This window comes from Copadichromis virginalis, linkage group LG3, assembly GCF_057382275.1.
Source record: "Copadichromis virginalis isolate Kocher_CV1m ecotype Utaka linkage group LG3, C_Virginalis_male_GT1.1, whole genome shotgun sequence".
NCBI classification, from domain to species: domain Eukaryota; kingdom Metazoa; phylum Chordata; class Actinopteri; order Cichliformes; family Cichlidae; genus Copadichromis; species Copadichromis virginalis.
In genome coordinates this window covers 18730719-18749986 of record NC_140620.1, presented here as the reverse complement: position 1 = coordinate 18749986, position 19268 = coordinate 18730719, and the positions used below count along the sequence as shown (strand labels likewise).

Below are 19268 nucleotides of genomic sequence, written 5' to 3'. Positions count from 1 at the left end.
GATGGACTTACACACTTGCTTTACTTCTCTCGGGGATAACTTTGTCGGAGATGAAATGCCAGGTTGCTAGCGAAGCTCCAAATGCTATCCAGACCGGTCCGCATGCCACAGCTGCTCTATCACGTGATGCATACTGCTCCGACGTGCTAACGTCGTTCTGAGGCGAGTTACGGCGTGTTGCAAGTTTTGTGAGGTGCTTTCGTGATATTTAATGGATCGGATTACATTTTTTATTTTTCTCCGATATCCGATCCAGTAATTTAGGTCAGTATCGGACCGATACCGATACGTAATATCGGATCGGTCCATCTCTAGTAAGTACTTTGTAGCACTGCCATACTCTAATGAGAAACACAACAGTACCATACATGCAAAAATACTGAAATTGTTCCTTTACATTATTGCTAGACATCCAGATGTTGGGGGCAGAGGCAGAATGTTCACTCCAGAGCAAGAGACCCATATAGTGAACATGGTGATTGCCAATAATGCAATAAGACTGCGTGAAATACAGCAGCGCATAATGGATGATGACACCATCTTTCAAAATATACACAGTGCAAGCATTTCTACACTAAGTCGTGTACTTGCGCGTCACAGAATAAGAATGAAGCAAATTTACAGAGTTCCTTTCGAGAGGAACACAGAACGTGTAAAGCAACTGCGATATGACTATGTGCAGGTAAGCTAGTGTCATTGGTTCTGAATTTGGGAGTGCATACTGTAGTGCTGTGCATGGGCCTGATGTGTTGCATTTGTTTTGTCTTGTCCAGAGAGTGATGGAACTAGAAGCAGATGCAATGGGACATGAGCTACTTTTTGTAGATGAGGCTGGTTTTAACCTCAGTAAAACCAGGAGACGTGGCAGGAACATTATTGGACACCGTGCCATCATCAATGTCCCAGGACAACGTGGAGGTAACATAACCATGTGTGCAGCTATAAGCCAAAATGGTGTTGTTCACCATCATGCAACCATAGGCCCATACAACACTGCACACATTATTGCATTCCTGGACACCTTGCATGACATGCTCACTGTTCAGAGACCAGAGCAGACCCGATATGTCATCATATGGGACAATGTTAGTTTCCATAGGGCTGCTTTGGTCCGCAACTGGTTTACAGACCATCCATCCTTCATGGCACTCAACCTCCCTCCATACTCTCCATTCTTGAATCCCATCGAGGAGTTCTTCTCTGCCTGGCGCTGGAAAGTGTATGACCGTCATCCTCATCAACAGGTAGCCCTTTTACAGGCAATGGAGGAGGCATGTGGAGATATTGACCAGGCATCATGTCAGGCCTGGATACGGCATTCAAGGAGATATTTTCCCCGGTGCCTTGGACTGGCGGATATCGCATGCGATGTGGACGAAATTTTGTGGCCGGACCCAGAAAGACGACATGATGTAGGCTGATTTCTTTTTTTTCCTCAGTGAAATTACTATTTTGTTTTCACTTGGAAATAAACACTTGTGTTTGTTTTGATGTGTGTGAATAAACACCAGTACTTGAAGTTTGGATCCGTCTATGCTTATGGACCTATGACAAAAGTATGAGCTCAAACTGACACAGCCTACCTTGTGCACAGAGAAAGCAAAAGCCAGATGTGTTTTGTATTCATACCATCAGTGTGCAGTTGGCGCATTGTGTGCTTAGTAGATGATGGCTTGTGTGTACTGTTTGATACGGAAACACCATTTTTACGAAGGTGTGAAGAGTTAATCTAGCTGTGTTCGCTTTTGCAAGAGAACTACAATGTTTTGATTATTGGGTGACAGATTTTTTTTATTTGTGTGTAGAGTTTTGCAAAATTAGCCAATAGTTACAAAAAATGTGCTTAAGCAATCAGAAAAAACTGTAAGACTGCTCACTCTACAGAATGGAGTTCTGTTTGATATTGGGCCACCGCTGTGTTGCTTTGAACTTTGAAAAAAATCGTTGTCCATTTCTTTAATAAATAATTTTGTTCAGTAAATTTTCCTTGCACATGCGCCATGGTGTGGGTCTGTTTTACTTGTGACTTCTTGATGAAAAATACATGTAACATACATATAATTCACTGGACAGCTGAACAAGTATGTCTATAAATATAATATTAGGCCAATTTTCTTATACATATCTTTGACCTAGAGGTTGAATTGATTGTGAACTGGAAAGGGAGAATGCTTATGAACTTGCAAAGTAAAAACTTGACGCATTTAAGGTAACACTTTTTCATTTTTCTTTAAGAAGAGAATTTGTTCTGCTGTGCGATGGCCGAGGCTGTTTCTTTTCTTGGAGAGAATTTCTCCTGCCTTAGAGAAATTATTTCCCATGAAACAGAAGAGGCTGGAATGCAGAGAAACCGCAATTCAAGTTGGTAGAGATGCAGTTATACGGTCTTCCTGGGTCCCACAGACGATCACCTTAAAAGAATAAACAAATTAAATTGCTGGACATTTTGTAGAATAACATTTTAAGATTATTTAAAAAAAATATTTTTTTCCATCCATCCATCCATCCATCTTCATCCGCTTTATCCGAGGCCGGGTCGCAGGGGCAGCAGCCTAAGCAAAGAGGCCCAGACCTCCCTCTCCCCAGCCACCTCCTCCAGCTTATCCGGGGGAATACCAAGGCGTTCCCAGGCCAGCCGAGAGATATAATCTCTCCAGCGTGTCCTGGGTCTGCCCCGGGGCCTCCTCCCGGTGGGACATGCCTGGAACACCTCACCCAGGAGGCACCCAGGGGGCATCCTTGTCAGATGCCCGAACCACCTCAGCTGGCTCCTTTCGATGTGGAGCAGCAGCTGCTCTACTCTGAGCCCCTCCCGGATGGCCGAACTTCTCACCCTATCTCTAAGGGAGAGGCCAGCCACCCTTCGGAGGAAGCTCATTTCTGCCGCTTGTATCCGCGATCTCGTTCTTTCGGTCACTACCCACAGCTCGTGGCCATAGGTGAGGGTAGGGACGTAGATCGACCGGTAAATTGAGAGCTTCGCTTTTACACTCAGCTCCCTCTTCACCACGAAGGACCGGTGCAGCGTCTGCATTACTGCAGCTGCAGCCCCAATCTGTCTGTCGATCGATATTTTTTTATTATATTAAATTCATGTCTTTCTAAATGTGTTTATAAGTTATATAATGATATTTATATTATGAAAAACGAATTTTTGACATTTTAAGTTTTTCACATTTTCAGATAGAAACACGCACATAAATAAGCACAAAACCAAAGTAAACAAAAAGAACTAAAACCTGGCAAACCCACCTGATTGACCAGAATCAACTCACATACATGACAGGACCTCCTCTCTTCTGGCTCCATATCTCTCAATAGAATGATCAGTGGTTCGCCATCTCTCACCATGAGATAAAGTGGTAGTACAAGACTTAAAGTGGCAGTTAGTACAGTGTTGCACAAAGTAAGCGTTTTTATATTAATTAATAATTTAAAAAAATGAAGTGCACAGCGCAGAGTGTAAAGTGTACTTGCGAAACTGTAAGGCAGTTTCTCTGTGCTTTCTGTGACGTGTGGTGTGTGTTCAAGTGTTTGTGTGAACTTTGTGAATAAAGTTTTATTTTTTATTTCAGCTTGTTGATATCCTTATGTTATTATTTTAAAATTTTATGTTATGACTTATGGTCTTATGGCTTGATCAACAACAACATAAGTACATGTCAGCAGTTAATCAGAGTCAGAATCATAGTCAGAATCAGAATACTTTATTGATCCCTAGGGGAAATTATGTATTTCACATGCCTATCCTTAGAGTGTGGTATTAAACCCACACAGGCTCCCATCTGCTGCCTCGTCCACATCATAGCCTGCAGACTCTCAAGTGACATCTTTCTTTGAACCAAAACTTTGACTATTTTGTGTCATTTAAAAATGTCTTATGACCTAATTTTGCAGGAAATGACCCCACCATCTCCTTGGCAACAGCAATCAGTGGTGAGGCAGAGACTGTGTGATGACTGTGATGAGACTGTGGCACTGACCACTGAACATCAGTTCTAAGCTCATGCTCCATCAGATGGTGGATGTCAGGCATCGTGTGTGATGTCTTCTTTTGCGCATGCGGGCCGCTTTGAGGGTTCACACTAGAGCGCATTTGCTGATACATTTATTTGTAGTGTGAACAACAAATGGTAAATAAATGGTAAATGGCCTGCATTTGTATAGCGCTTTTCTAGTCCCTAAGGACCCCAAAGCGCTTCACACTACATTCAGTCATTCACCCATTCACACACACATTCACAACAAGACAAAAAAAATTGGATTTGATAAAAAAAATCAGAATTGAGCATTGAGACCTGCAGTGTGAATATAGCCTGAGTTTGTCTTTTCCAGTCTCATGTGCCTCTCCCACCGTATTCGTATTGTCTGTTTGGAATCTCGGCTCATTACTCCACTGGTCTCAGCCAGGCCTCATTTCCACGCTTCTCACCTCCTTTTAAACCCCACCTGTGAAAAAGTAAGGCTGTTTCATTCTTCAACTGTGGATCTGCCTTGTCATTTTCCCAAACCAACTCGGACTCAGCTCTCCCTTTCTTTCAGTGCCACTCCATCACCACTGTTCCCCTTGCTGAGCTGCATCTATCACAGTTTATGTTCAAAGTTTACAGTAATCTCATAGCTTCTGTTCATAGTACATCACACTCACTTTGTCTGAGACCTCATACTTCATGTTACAGTAACTTCATTTTTACTTCATGTAAATATTATTGTCACAACATCACTGTGAATTAAATTGTTGTTCACTTCATTCTGGGCCTCCGTTTTAAGTCTGCTTTTAGGACCACCTCACGTTCTGGCTTCAGCCCTGACACATGTCACCAGTAATGACATGCATATCTTTACACTGTGGTAGGAAACCCACACATGCTCCTGTCTGCTGTCTGGTTTTCCACAGACTGGTGTACATCACAGCCAGCAGACTCACATGTGACACCTTTCTATGTAACTGACACGTTGGCTGTGGCTTAACTTTAGCCATCTGTGGTGTGTTTGCTCTCAGCTTTGTCTGCAGCACGCCTCACAACAAACATCCACTACAACTGCAGTGCTATTCAGGTCTGTGGCAAAAATTTCTATTTCTCTAGATCAAAAATCAAAGCAGAAATAAAAAAATAATGATGTTGCATCATTACAGTTTTTCTCAAATGCTAAAACACATGTCACAAACGTTACCACCAGGTCCCCCAATGTCCAAACACAACACCCTTCTCTAAAGCTACACAAACACACCTTCCCACTGCAAAACTCAAACTCCCACACCAAGAGAGCAGCTCGAAGCTGTCAAAACTGTAAACACTATACACAGCATTACACACTACAGCAAAACAATTGAAAACACAATGCTCAATTTGTGAGAAGGTTCTTTGTTTCATAACTGCCAATGCATATTTTTATAAACTGTACAGTAACGGATCGTCATAGAACCCTGCAGAGGATTAGGCATTTAGATTTGTGAGTTTCACATGAAGACTATAAATCTATAAAAACATCCTGCATGTACGTACACTACTGTAACACAACTCAATGCAAAAACAGAATCTATCGCACACAACAGTACTCTTGGAAACATGATCAGGGTGTGAAGTCTTTTTTATTGTCTACACGGTCATTTTACAGTATTACACACAGTCACTGTGCGGCATCATGTCGCCGAGCTGCATTGGGCCACATCACCTCATCCACATCACAGGCTATATTGTCCCTTGCTAGGCACCGCGGGAAAAACGCCCTGGAATGGCGAATCCATCCCTGGAAGGCCTCCACTGGGATGTCAGCACAGGCCAGCTCCATTGCCCGTACGAGGTTCTCTCTTGTGTATGGCTGTCTGTCATACACCTTCCATCTCCATGATGAGAAGAACTCCTCTATAGGGTTCAGGAAAGGGGAGTAGGGTGGCAGACAGACGTTTAAAAAGTGGTCACTGTTGGTGGTGAACCACTCTGATTTGGTGTGTCTTGTGGAAGCGGACGTTGTCCCAAATGATCACATACATGTGATGTGCTAGCCTAGGATGGTGTTGTTGACGGTCCAGGAGGAGGTCTTTTAGCTCCTCTAGGAAGGTGAGGAGACGTTGGGTGTTGTAAGACCCAAGGACAGCATGCCGGTGGAAGCCCCTCCGTACCCATAGCTGCACAAAGAGTAATATTACCCCCCCGTTGGCCAGGAACCTCAGTGATGGCTCTCTGGCCAATGATGTTACGGCCTCTTCGCCTTCGTTTCTGGAGGTTGAAGCCAGCCTCATCCAGGAAGAGGTACTCATGGGGTCTGGCCATCGCGTCCAACTGCATTATCCTCTGTGAACATGGAAAAGCGTACAGGTGTTCAGAACGGTCAATCAGGTAGCACAGTATTGTCCAGAAGTAATGTAGGCCACTAAGCAACACAGTATGTCCACTAACTGTAGTGTGGACATGGATGTATACGTACTTGCACATACTCGTAACGTTGTTCTATGTGTCGCGCAGAGTTGCGCTCAAAGGGAACCCTGTAGACCTGTTTCATCCTCATCTGTTGGCGCCGGAGAACTCGGTCTATTGTGGACACGCTGACAGCATCAATGTTCTCAAAGTTTACATTATCAATGACTTTGTCTCTGATCTCTCGGAGTCTAATGCAGTTGTTCTCACGGACCATATCTGCAATGAGGGTTTCTTGTGCCGCTGTGAATATGGCAACCCTCCCACCTCTATGTGGCATTCTTTCAGCTCGAAAGAAAGATGTGTTGTCAATTGACTGATTTATATGTAAAACTACATGTAAAGTAACAGACCACTTTCACAGGCCTGTAAAACTGCAGTGTGACAAAGAAAGCAATAGCGTACTATACCTGTTGTGTTGTCTAAATGCCTTGATAATGGTGGCCACGGTGAACCTACTCAGGTTTGGATGTACTCTTCGTCCCGCTTCAGCCATTGTCATGCTATGGACAATGACATGATCAATTACTGTTGCTCGCATATCATCTGTTATGATGGTGCGAGGTTGTCTTCTTCTCCCACCTGGACCTTCTCCTCTCTCTTGTTGGCCTCCTTCTCTTCCTCCTCTACTCCGAACTCCTCTTCTTCTTAGGCCTTCACCTCTTCCTCCTCTGATCTCAACCCCTCTTCCTCTTTGGCCTGCAGCTCTTCTCCTTCCGCACGCTCGAATGCCTTCATCCATTGTGTTGTTTGGCATCTTCACCAAACTATGCTTTTATAGGTGGGGTCACATCATTAGCAGCAGGTGTCTTCAATTTTGAGTCGTTGTGTGTAGTGACTGACACCAGGTGTGTTCCCTGTGTTCAAAGATTGGTGACTGTGGCAAGCATTTTGCATCACATGGGCTTTCATTTGAGAATATGAGCAGAGTTGTTTTGCAACATGTGTTTTAGCAAGGAAAAATGTGTTTAGATTTATGAGTACAGAGGGTTGTGTTTTGTGAATTGTGTCTTCATGTGACATGTGTTTATGGTACTGGAATATGGTGGCTACATTTAGTAAATGTGTTTAGACTACTGGTCATTTGGGTTACAGGATTGGCTTTTGTGTTTTAACATTTGAGAAAAACTGTAAACTCAATGAAATTGTCTTGGTGGAGTTTAATAAACTCAGCCTTCTGCTCCTTGCTATCTAAAATATAACAGGACACCGGAGAATATTCTGGAGCATCTCACACTTCTGTTTAATCACTATAACTTTAATCTCAGCCAAACCGATTTACTCAGGAACAAATGAAACACTGAAAAAAGCCAAACAATAACATTTTTAAGTTATCTAAGTGACTTATATATCATGTTTTACCTGAGCTGTGCTAAGAATTCTTGGATAGGTGTTGGGCCACGAAGAATACACCCATCCCATCCTTCAAATCTGGGGAAATGAAGGACGCATTTTTTTTAGCCGCATTTAGGGAAGTCTTCGAATTTGGACAGCCTTTGTTTCATTCCTGTCACGTAGTCGGCCTACAAATGACACTACCCGATTTGTACCACGTATGTGTGAAAGGCGACCACAAAATACTTTCTAAAAAAACCTTTGAGTTTATTTTCGAGCGAGAGGTGTGTAAGCTTGAATATCTGCTTGATTTATCAAGATCTCATATAGTTCCAAATGTGCTGAAAAATCTGAAAAAACAAAATCTGACATTTTCGGAGATGTCTGTTACCTGCCAGCTTGATAGCAGACCGAGATGTCAAGGATCACTAGAGCCGGCGAAAACAGTGGACTCCTGGCACATCGTTTTCAAACCCCGCCACGGTCTTTTGCTACTCAGGTTAAACATGATATATCTCTTATCGTGTTTGTTTATCATATATCTCCAAGTCTCTTAGGTAACTTCAAAATTTTAACGTTCGTTTTTTTCATTGTTTCATTTGTTCCTGAGTAATTTGGTTTGGCGGAGATATATTTCAATTCAGGAGGAAACATTTTCACCAGGAACAAAACCAGCATGTTAATACATGGGGATTCTGAAGGATGCTTCAAAATAATCAGATATTAGATATTTATCTGACATTAGAATATCAGATAAACATTTGTTCAGCTCTCGTCCAAACCCCAGCAGCTGTCTATTGTATTGAGTGTCCACTAAAATAAAAATAAAAGCGTTTTAACATCTCACCTGTTTGTTTTTATCAAGACATACATGTACATTATTTTTTTTATTAATAGAGAGATTTCGCTACTAGGGTTAAACAGGACATATAAGTCACTTCTAAATGTTAATGTTTGGTTTTTGTCAGTGTTTTCTTAGTTCTTGAGTAAATCGGTTTGGCTGAGATTAAAGTTAAGCTTCATAATATATTATTCACAGTTAAATTAAGAGTGGACGGCAGTAAAAACTCTGGATCATCAATTACACTGGTGTTCCAGTTGTACAAATCGCGAGTCCGTGCTCGTGTTCTCATCAAGTCCGGACTCACCGAGAACGCGAATCCTTGCCGTGTGTACTTGAGAATTGAGAAAGGGCCAGTAGTTACGGACCGGGACCTGATCTGTACCGCGCATGTGCAGATGTTCTCTCGTTAGACCACAATTTGAGCCCATAGTGATCTGACATACCCGCAGAAAATATATCAAAAGTTCATTAAGTTACATAATAAAACACTGAAAGTTACATTATTGTAACTGTGATGCATTCACTGACATATAAAGAGAACAGAGAGGCTCTGCTTTGTGCTTATATTCTCCTCCTGTGTGTTTGTGTGTGCAGAGTTTCTACCAGAGCCAAATGTCATCTACTCCTCACTGAAGTCGTCCACCAGTCCAACCACTGGGATCCAGCTGCTGCTCTCTAACTGGTCCACACAGCAGCTCAGACCTGACACATTCACTGTAAACACACTGGTTTATATTCAGTTTGTTCTCCTCATGAAGGAAACCTCACACAACCTCTGAGGGCAGAAAGTTCAAATGGAGAGTTTTTGTTATTGTTTTCTTTTATAAAGAAGCTGGAAAATTTACTTTCTTAAACTTTTTATATTAAAAAGATAACATTTTCTTCACCATACCTTTCAGAATAAAAGTGTGACCAAGACATCATTTACACATAAACAATAATAAATGGTATGTAACTAAAATGTAGATGTAATCCATGTTTTCATGTCTTCAGTAACTTTGCTGTTATTTATGTTATTTCTAAGTGTGCTGTCATCTCCACAGCAGTGACCTGGTTTCTCTGCAGGTTCAATAAACTTTGGTCTCACTTGATCTTCTCGTGTGCTTCTGTGGGTTTCACAAAGATGTCTGATGGAAAACGTTGAGTTGCTGTAGTGAACCCAAACACACTTCAGTCCTCTTCAGAGCAGATAACAAAGTTCATGTGAGTCACAGACTTAAAGCAGCAGGAACACTTTCACACAAGAGTCTTAGTTACTGTGAAGTTTCATGTCTGTTGACAATAGACCTGAGAGTCATCTGCTTATCAGACATTACACATTTGATTTTAACAGATTTGATGGACAAAATCAATCTCAGGCACAGCTGGACTCAGCTTCTTCTATATCTACACGATGGATCGTAGTTCATTATAAAACATGATTTTTAAACTTATTTTATAACTAAAATGTTCAACAGCACATTTCAATGAAGGAAGAAAAACGTGGCAACTCTATAAGGAGAATAGATTGTAACAAAGTCAAACTCTTTTTTTTTAATAGATACATTAAAATTTGGGGATATGAAAGAAACTCCATTAATAAACTCCCTGTATATACAGTGTGTTGGAGTTTCTTCTAACCATATGATGAAACTGTCTTCAAAAGAAAGCTCAGTGAATGCATCACAGACACATCTGCTTGTGCCCTCTGGTGGAAGGCTGTTTGACACTGGACCTTAAACATTCGTTTGGAGACCTCGGTAACAGACTCAACAGTTCTTCTGTCTGTAATATGTAACTCAGTGTTTGTCTTCACTTACCCGCAGGTTTTAATTCAGGTGGCCATACAAAACAAACAAACAAAGCAAACAAAAAACATTTGAGGGCTCTGAGGAGCTTTTACAAACCTCCATGTACTTAAATTCATGAGACTATAATCAGTGTACTTATTGATATTGTTTATGTCTGCAGGTGTTCTGTCAGCAGTGGGGAGTCACTGAGGTGACCGCTGCTTCCAGAAACATTACAGCATGATGAATAAGAGGCGTTACTCACTTTCTCATTAAATCTGCTTAATAATAATTTAAAATAAGTATCACCTGCACTATCAACTGATATTTATTTTCAGTGATGATTTTTTTTTATAAGAAGCTGATTTAATGAGAAAGTGAGTCTTTTTTGGCTGCTGTTCCAAGATTAAGCCATGCTCCAGTGGTGCCATCTACTGACATTAACCTGCAACAACAGGCCCTCAAACTGATTCTGCAGCACTCAAAATTTTAAAAATCCACTTTGTGAATGAGCAGCAGCTGTTTTGTTTCTGATATGGAGCAAACGTCACACTAACATATATAAACTATGGGTTGCCTGCTCAACCCCTAGAATATGTGGCCATATTGTTGATTTAGTTATGGTGTTATACACACACGTTGTTAGGAACACCTGTCTAGTGTCAAGTTAAACTCCCCTTTTGCCTTTGGAACTGCTTCACTTCTAATACTAATAAAAATACTACTACTAATAATAATACATTTTATTTTAGGGTACCTTTCTAAAACCCAAGGTCACCTTAAAAAGAGACAAAGATGTCAATAAAACAGTAGATTAAAATAGATTCTAATAAATTAAAATACAAAAAAACAACAAATAAAAACAAAACACAAAAAAATAAACAAGATTTGACATCAAGTAAAATCAGTATTAAAGTGAGGAAGCCAGTTTAAACAAGTAGGTTTTGAGTTGTGACTTAACAAAGGGAAGGGACTGAAGGAATTGAGTTTCAGAGCCGAGGAGCAGAGCGACTGAAAGCTCTGTGCCCCACAGTGATAGTGGGAGCAGAAGGGGCAACAAGATGCGTGGCAGATTAAGATCTGAGAGAGCGGAAAACAGTGGTGATATGAAGAGGATCACAGAGATAAAGGAGGGGCAAGGTGAATACACTTCTTCGTGTCATAGATTTTTAAAAAAGTGCTGGAAACATTTCTCAGATATTTTGGGCCAAATTGACATGATACCCAAAGTTACTGAAGATTTCCAGAACATCCTAAAGGTTTGTGTTTTATGTGGTGACTGCAGAGGCTGTCTGATCACAGTGAACTGATCGTGTTAAAGAAAAAGTTTAAAATAAGTGGTGTGTTATCCTGCTGGAAGCAGCCATCAGCAGATGTGGTCTGAAAGAGACGGACATGGTCAGCAAGAACACTCAGGTAGGCTGTGATGCTCAGCTGGTACTAAGGCAGGCTGGATCCATTTTCTTGTTGTTCACACGAAATTCTGATTCTACAGTCTGAAAAAACAAATATTTGGTTGGTTCCTATCTTGAAATATGAACCATGTGTGTTCACAGCGAGGTAACATCCAGTCAAAGGCACCGCCTGTCGACGCTCGGCTCTTTTATTTTTCTAAAAGAGGAAACAACTCAGAGCAGCGAGGTTAAAGAGGTCAAAGGTAAACGGTTCACTACTACAGCAGCCAATCAGAGTGAGGAGCTGCAAGAGGAGATCATACAGGTCTCTGAATCCCTCCATTCAAACACAGAATATAAACAATACGCTGTGAAGCAGATCCTGACAGTCTGCAGTGAACACAAGTGTAAAACTCATTTCAATGCATATAAAACATCTTCCTGTTACCTCGACGTTCGACAGAGTCACAAATAAACCAAGATAACATTTTAAAGGATAAAAGACAAACAGGAAACCATCAGCTTATTGCAGGCACAGCTTTTGGTTATTTATTGAAAGAAGTCACAAAATCATTTGGTCATATTTAAAACAGTTTCATATTTTTTAAGTCAATAAGTTGTGTTGTGATTGTTAACATAAAAACCTGCTCTGCAGAGGTTCAGTGAAGCTGTTTGTTCCTGGTTCCTCAGTCAGCATGACGCCTGTGTGTGGTTACGCCCTCTGAGCCCTCCTACACTCCTCTGATTCAGTGAACACAGCGTGAGTCATGACTTTGATCTTGTTAGTGAAACTGAAAGTGAGTTGATACAAATATTCCTCTGGGCTGCTCACCAATAGCTGTGTGTGTCAATACATGCCAGAGAGCTTCAAAACAAAGTTAAACATATTTAAAACCCTCTCAGATTTCTTCATGACTTAATTTAAATGTTTTTGCATTTGTTGTCAGCTTCATTTCTGCTGCTGGGTTGTTCAATAAATATACAAATATGGAAGAAAGATGACATGATTTTAATGTCAGCTCTGAGATTTAGACTTTAAACTGATCTTGCTACAGGCTGTTCAGTGACTTTAGGTCTAACCCTGAAGAATCTGTAGACATGGATGACAGGTACTCTCAGGTATTCTCTGCAGCACAAACAACATGCAAAGTGACACGCAGCTTGTGCTGCTGAAACTTTACCCCTTGGCTTTTTTGCTGGTGTCAGTAACGTGAAACTCAACAGATGCACATGAAACCTGATTCTTTAAGCAGAGAATATATCTCTCTATTATACATATATATATATATATATATATATATATATATATATATATATATATATATATATATATATATATATATATATATATATATATATATATACATCTCCATGAAGTCGTCATTGGTTGTTTTTATTTCTTACATTTAATTTGGTGTGTTTGTAAACAGAAGGTCACTGACTCATTTCCTTTAAATCCTCCACTCACGGATTTACTGTAAGTCAGTATCATTTACCAGGAAGTCTCTTTCTGTTTCACTCTGGACTCTGCTGCTCTGTGGTATTCATGCTCCTGTTAAACATGGGATATTTTAAAATCCTTCTGTTTTGTTTTCTAATTTCTGCATTAACAGGTGAGTAACGTGTTTATATTTTTACTTCTACAAGTTCTCTATCTATCTATCTATCTATCTATCTATCTATCTATCTATCTATCTATCTATCTATCTATCTATCTATCTATCTATCTATCTCTAAATGTCATTTTTAAAGTTAACCATTTTCAACTAGTTTTAATGTGCTCTGTATGTATGTATGTATGTATGTATCTATGTATGTATGTATGTACAGTGTTGGGGAGTAACGGAATACATGTACCGCCGTTACGTATTTAAAATACAAAATATGAGTAACTGTATTCCGTTACAGTTACCGTTTAAAAAGGTGGTATTCAGAATACAGTTACTTTGTTGAAATAAATGGATTACACTGCGGTACTTTCCTGTTTCATTTTGTCGCGGGTCAGGACTGTTTGGGTTTGTTTGACAGCTACGTTCTGTTGTTCCAGGCGGCAGCGTTACGGTTGCCATGGTTACAGGGCGACGAGCTCTCTCTCTGACTGTGTGTTTCCTGGGTGAGAGAGCGCCTTTTCGTTGTTGTTGTTGTTGTGCTAAGCTAACAGGCAGAATGCTACAAGCATAGCTCTAAAGAATGTAGCATCATGGGCAGTGTAGTCCGTGTTGCAGGGAGAATGGACTGCCATACACGTTATGGGTCTGTGAGCGCGAGGAGGGAGAAAAAGGGGAGTGGAAAGGTACGAGTTGTCATCGAGGAAAAACGGGAGCTGGAAGCATGTAAATATAATAATAACCACTGCAGCCAAGAAGAGTGCCTGACGAGCCCGGTTGTAAGTAAGCTATTAAGACTCGACTGTACACTGTGTTCGTGTTTTCCTCCAAAAACAACAAGTTCCGTTGGAGCAGTCTTTCAACGCCTCTCTCTGTCTCTCGCAAGAAAAGTTGACCCACACAACACTGTATTCAGCACAGATGTTTCTGTATACTGTGCTGGACACTTGGTTATGTGGTTCCATGTATGTTCCATGTGGCCTTCTTGTAATCAATCCACAAAGTGCACACGTTGGTCAGCCTGGTTTTACAGTCTCGAGCAATGGCTCGGTCTACCAATAGCTGGTGTATGTGCCTCTGGTATTCTTGCCAATCCTGGTGCTGTCCAGCTCTTCATACTGGAGACGCTTTCTTGGATGTCTGCCACTGTGATGGTTACTGGTCCCTGTTTAGGGAGCTTGCTGTGGTCTGCCCTCAGATCCACTAGCCACTGAGCATTGCCGTTATGGGTTGCATCCTTCTCCCACATGTTCTTCCAGTATTGCTCTATCTCCAGCCTTGGTGGTGCTGTTCCCCTGCCACTGAGAGTCCACCATGGCTGGTTCTGTGGAGAACAGCTGGTTTATTCTCCTGAGTTGTTGCTTAGCAGTTTCCAAGGCCTCAGGTATGGACAGCTTCCTGTACTTCTTAGGCACCTTCTTCATCGCACCTTTCTGCAGCTCCAATGGTTGGCTAACCTCCCTTCATGCTACCTTGACCTTGGCCTCTAGTCTCTAGTCTCCCCATGGAGGTACCGCTCCTTGTGGCTGTTCAACTTTTAGCCGAGCATCTCATTGATCACTGCTGCCATAGTATTTTTTAGCTTGTTAGTCTTGGTAATCGTGGCTGTATCGTCTGTAGTGCTGCATTCACATCATCTACTAGATTTTCTGAGGGTGTTTCACGTAGTCTTGGTAACCGGCTACTGAGGATCGAGGTTTCAAGCTTCGTCATGATTTGGTCTCTCAGGTCAGTTTCTCTCGCACTCAACACTTCTTCTTCTATTGAACTTGGGGCTTGGCACCCAGTCTTGGGTGGGTGTGATTATATCTCCCCCCGACCTGTCGTCCATGTGGGATATGGTCCTTAGTGCAGCGTTCAGTACTGCTGACCATAGTATTCTATTAACGCGATTAGTGCACGCTGTAGATATTACAGGTACTGTGCTATGATATCTATGTAATAGACTCCAATTTGTAAATGTAAATGGAGAGTCAATTAAGGAGCTTGGAAAGAAAAGCGTCTGGACTTCTTTGAGTTGTTTGAAGACGTTTCACCTCTCATCCGAGAAGCTTCTTCAGTTCTAAGGGTCAATTGGTGGAGAGTCCCAGATTTAAACCCAGTGGGCGTTTCCCCCCAAACAGGGAAAAAGGACCCCCTGATGATCCTCTAACTAATCACATGAACCAAGGTGTGAAAACGGGTGTGGGTCACAATCAGCCAGGGTTTCGGGGGAGCTCATTGTGAAACCTGGCCCCACCCTATCATGTGATTATGTGATTTCCTGAGGTCAGATGGCCCAGGATCCCCCCCCCCCCCCCATCATATTCCTTTTCAAGATTTACTTTCTTTAATCACTACATATATCTACATATATTTATAGATACATATATATTTAGTCATCTTTTCTCTTTTACTACGTCTCTCTAATATTTTGGTCTTTTCTATTTTTCTCTTTATTTTTTTATTATTTTATTTTATTATATTTTCTCCTACTGTACCATGCTGCTGAGTGACTGCTGCTCGTCAAACACATTTCATTGCAATGTTGACCCTGTGTGTCCGAAAGTCTCCTTATATTTCAATTGTATCGCTATAAGTGCAGTGTTAATTTCTGCCGATAAGTTCCACTTTGTTCTTACTGTTTGCTGCGGTGATGACGTCACATGCTTTTACGACGCTCCTGCCGTATCACGAGTCCGAGGAGCACTAGCCATGTTTTTCTCCATGAGTGTGGGGGAATAGCGATCTCCAGCCGTGTGCGTTCCTGTGCAAATGTGCACATCCATCTTTTCATGGCCGACCAACCTGCTGCAATTGTTAATGGACACACAGGTTCACCAGTTGCTTCTTCATAAAGACGTCCAGAATCCACAGACATTAAAGTTCATGTTTGGAAAAGTGACACAAGGAGGGAGAAACAATAAGGAACTCTGTTAAACCTGACAACAACAGCACCACAGCTTAGCAAGAAGGGAATGAATGCAGGAAGGTTCACAATTCATTACTCAAGCCAAGTTAAAAGAGATTTTGCATGAAGTAATAAGTGCATTTCTGCCAGAGGTTTCTTCCTGTTAAAAGGGAGTTTTTCCTTCCCACTGTTGCCAAAGTGCTGCTCATAGGGGGTCATATGATTGTTGGGCTCTTGTACGATCTACTGTACAATATAAAGCGCCTTGAGGCGACTGTTGTTGTGATTTGGTGTTATATGAATAAAATTGAATTGAATTGAATATGTGGAGCATGAGTGGACACTGGACACTCCAGGACTTTTCCTTCCTGTTGAGTTTGGCATCTTTGTAAAAGGTCTCTACAGATTAGCTTTTGGAGACTGTGATTGTGTTTCTCTATGTTAAATATAAATATGGATAAAATATGAAATATGCAATGTAATTTATTTTTGTTTGATTGCCTCATTCTGTCTGAGTGAATGTTTTATTGTGGTGTGAATGGGAGCAGCTGGTAAGCCTTATTAATTAATTACCTTCGGGATTAATAATTAATAAAAAGTGTTTTGAAATGAAATGATAAAAACAAGGGAAAAACACATTATTTTCATGTATTCAGCTCTTCAGCAGGATGTTCAGGGGAGAGTTGGAGATGACGTCACTCTCCAGTGTCAGATTTCAACAGAAGAAATAATCTCAGTGCTGAAGTGGAGCAGAGCTGACCTGAACACAGACGGCTACGTCTACTTTTACAGGAACAAACGCTCCTATGAAAATTACCAACATCCATCTTTTCATGGCCGAGTGAAGCTGAGGGACCCGGAGATGAAGGATGGAGATGTTTCTCTGATCCTGATGAATGTTACATTTAATGACACTGGGATGTATGAGTGTCACATAGCAGTGAGGAAATCTGGGAGAAGTAAAAGAGTTCACACAGAGATCAGTCACTTCATTAACCTCACAGTTACAGGTGAGTTTGTGGAGCTCATCAAATGTAAACTAAAAACTCCAGCTTTATGATCCAGTTAGAATCCTCTCCATCTGTGACTTCTGCTTTCTCTGCAGCTGAAAGACATGAAAGCGTGTCGGAGAAACAAGTGATGGAAAAAGGAGATGGAAACATGCATGATGCTGAAAGGGTCAGTGCTCTGACTCAGCAGGCCATTATTCCTGTTGTTGTTGTTGTTCTTGCTGTTGTTGTTGTTGTTGTTGCCATTGGTTTTGTGGTACACCGACGAACTTGTCAACATAAGAAGCAACGTCTAGTCAAACTTCCTACTGAGGACTCAGCTGAAGTGTAATGAAGCTGCTACAGAAATGCATAAGCTCTGTTGCTGAAAACTAAAGCACGCTGTTACAGCATGAACACATTTATTTTTATACAACTTTTAACAAATTATTAGATCATCATCATAAACCGAGAAAAAGCACCCAGCGTTACAAACTGCTTTAATACGGGCTCTTCAGTGAGTTCTTGACTGATATAATATATCTCCAAAAGTTGAATCTGTTCATCATAGCGTTTTTGTGGGAGAAAGGTCATTGAGACTGTATATTTTAGCCATGATAATTGTCCCGCATCTTCACAATGAAATGAAAACAGTTGTTTTATTATTATGTCACGATACAACCTGATGTTATAATATTTAGAGGGATTGTTGAAGCTCACTGTGAACTAAACTAAACATGAATTAAACGATGCAAACAAATGTGTACTGAATGATCCCACCCTGGGAAGTAAATAGGAATAGATAAGTTTGTAACATTGATGAAAGTCAAAACTTTAATATTTTTGTTTAATGCTGCTCAAAATTGTTAGTTCGGTTATAAGAGCTGTTGAATTTTCAGGTAACTGTTGTTTTCATATCAACACTAAGTTATTGTTTGAAAATATTAAAAAGTCATTCACACTGATGCTGGTTGCCAGATGTGGTGGAAGCTGCTCTGTGACAATGAATGTATTTATATTTGGCTTGAAAGATCTGTGAACGTTTGCATTGGTGATTTTGTCTGTCTTTAAATATACATACAAATATACTCATAAAACAGAGCAAACAAAGGAAAATTAAAAAAAAGACAAGAAATAAGAAACGTTATGTACTTTGTGTACTATGCACTATGCCTAATTATAACATGTTATTGTTATTAACACACCTGTGTGTAACATATATTTATCATTAAAATGCTTTAAAAAAATAAGCTTTTTTTGACACATGGTGTGCAAAAAAAATAAATCAAGGAACATTATATTACATATGTCGCATTTCCCAGTGCATCTCATCGGCTGTCCCCAACATGTGTCATGAAAGTATCGGGGAAACTTCACACAGTGAGAAGAAGAAACAGTTGGTATTTCCTGTTTCTCACCCTGTGATTTATCAGAAAACCATCACATTATAAATCACTTCTTAAAACATGCCCCTTTTCAGTGGCCACAGAGTGACAGCTGATTTTTAAATTGTTTTAAAGTCTTTTCACATAAATGATTTTGTATTTTTATTCTGTTGTTAACTTTGGTCAGCACTTGCTGTTTTAAAGAACTTTACTAATAAAGTTGGCTTGGTCTATCAAATATGTAAATTAGTTATTTACTCAGGAAGTCTGAGTAAATATTGTTTATATTCCAGCTACAGGCCAGTATTCAACACAGTCACAGATGTGCATCAGTCAGCTTTTTGTTAATATTTATTCCTGCTGGATTCTGAAGTCTGTCTTCACAGCCACATCTTTTCCTCTTTTGATCATTTTTTCCCTTCTCTGCATTTAATACTTTAATAATCATGCCGTCACGGTTCCTGGGCCTTTGACACAGCATTTGGCGTTTCTGTTGTGGACTCCTTCATTCTTTTTGGACTTTGAGATGTGGCTTATTTTTTTTTATTTATTTTTTTAGTTCAGTCTGTTTGTTCCCTTATGTGTTGTTCTGCTTCTAAGTTTCTCTTATTCCTGTTCTATTCTCACTTTCTGGTG

The 19268-nt window shown here is 40.6% G+C and overlaps 1 protein-coding gene and 1 pseudogene across 1 annotated transcript; one reads left to right on the top strand and one right to left on the bottom strand.

Moving 5' to 3' along the window:
- Positions 1 to 5604: 5604 nt before the first annotated feature.
- Positions 5605 to 6701, bottom strand: LOC146713203 (uncharacterized; annotated as a pseudogene).
- Positions 6702 to 13285: 6584 nt separating this feature from the next.
- Positions 13286 to 18212, top strand: LOC146713202 (butyrophilin subfamily 2 member A2-like). Its single transcript, XM_085452383.1, has 3 exons — positions 13286 to 13374; positions 16915 to 17268; positions 17364 to 18212. The coding sequence occupies exons 1-3, from the start codon at positions 13308 to 13310 to the stop codon at positions 17597 to 17599; spliced, it is 657 nt and encodes a 218-aa protein (XP_085308509.1). The 5' UTR covers positions 13286 to 13307; the 3' UTR covers positions 17600 to 18212.
- Positions 18213 to 19268: the final 1056 nt, after the last annotated feature.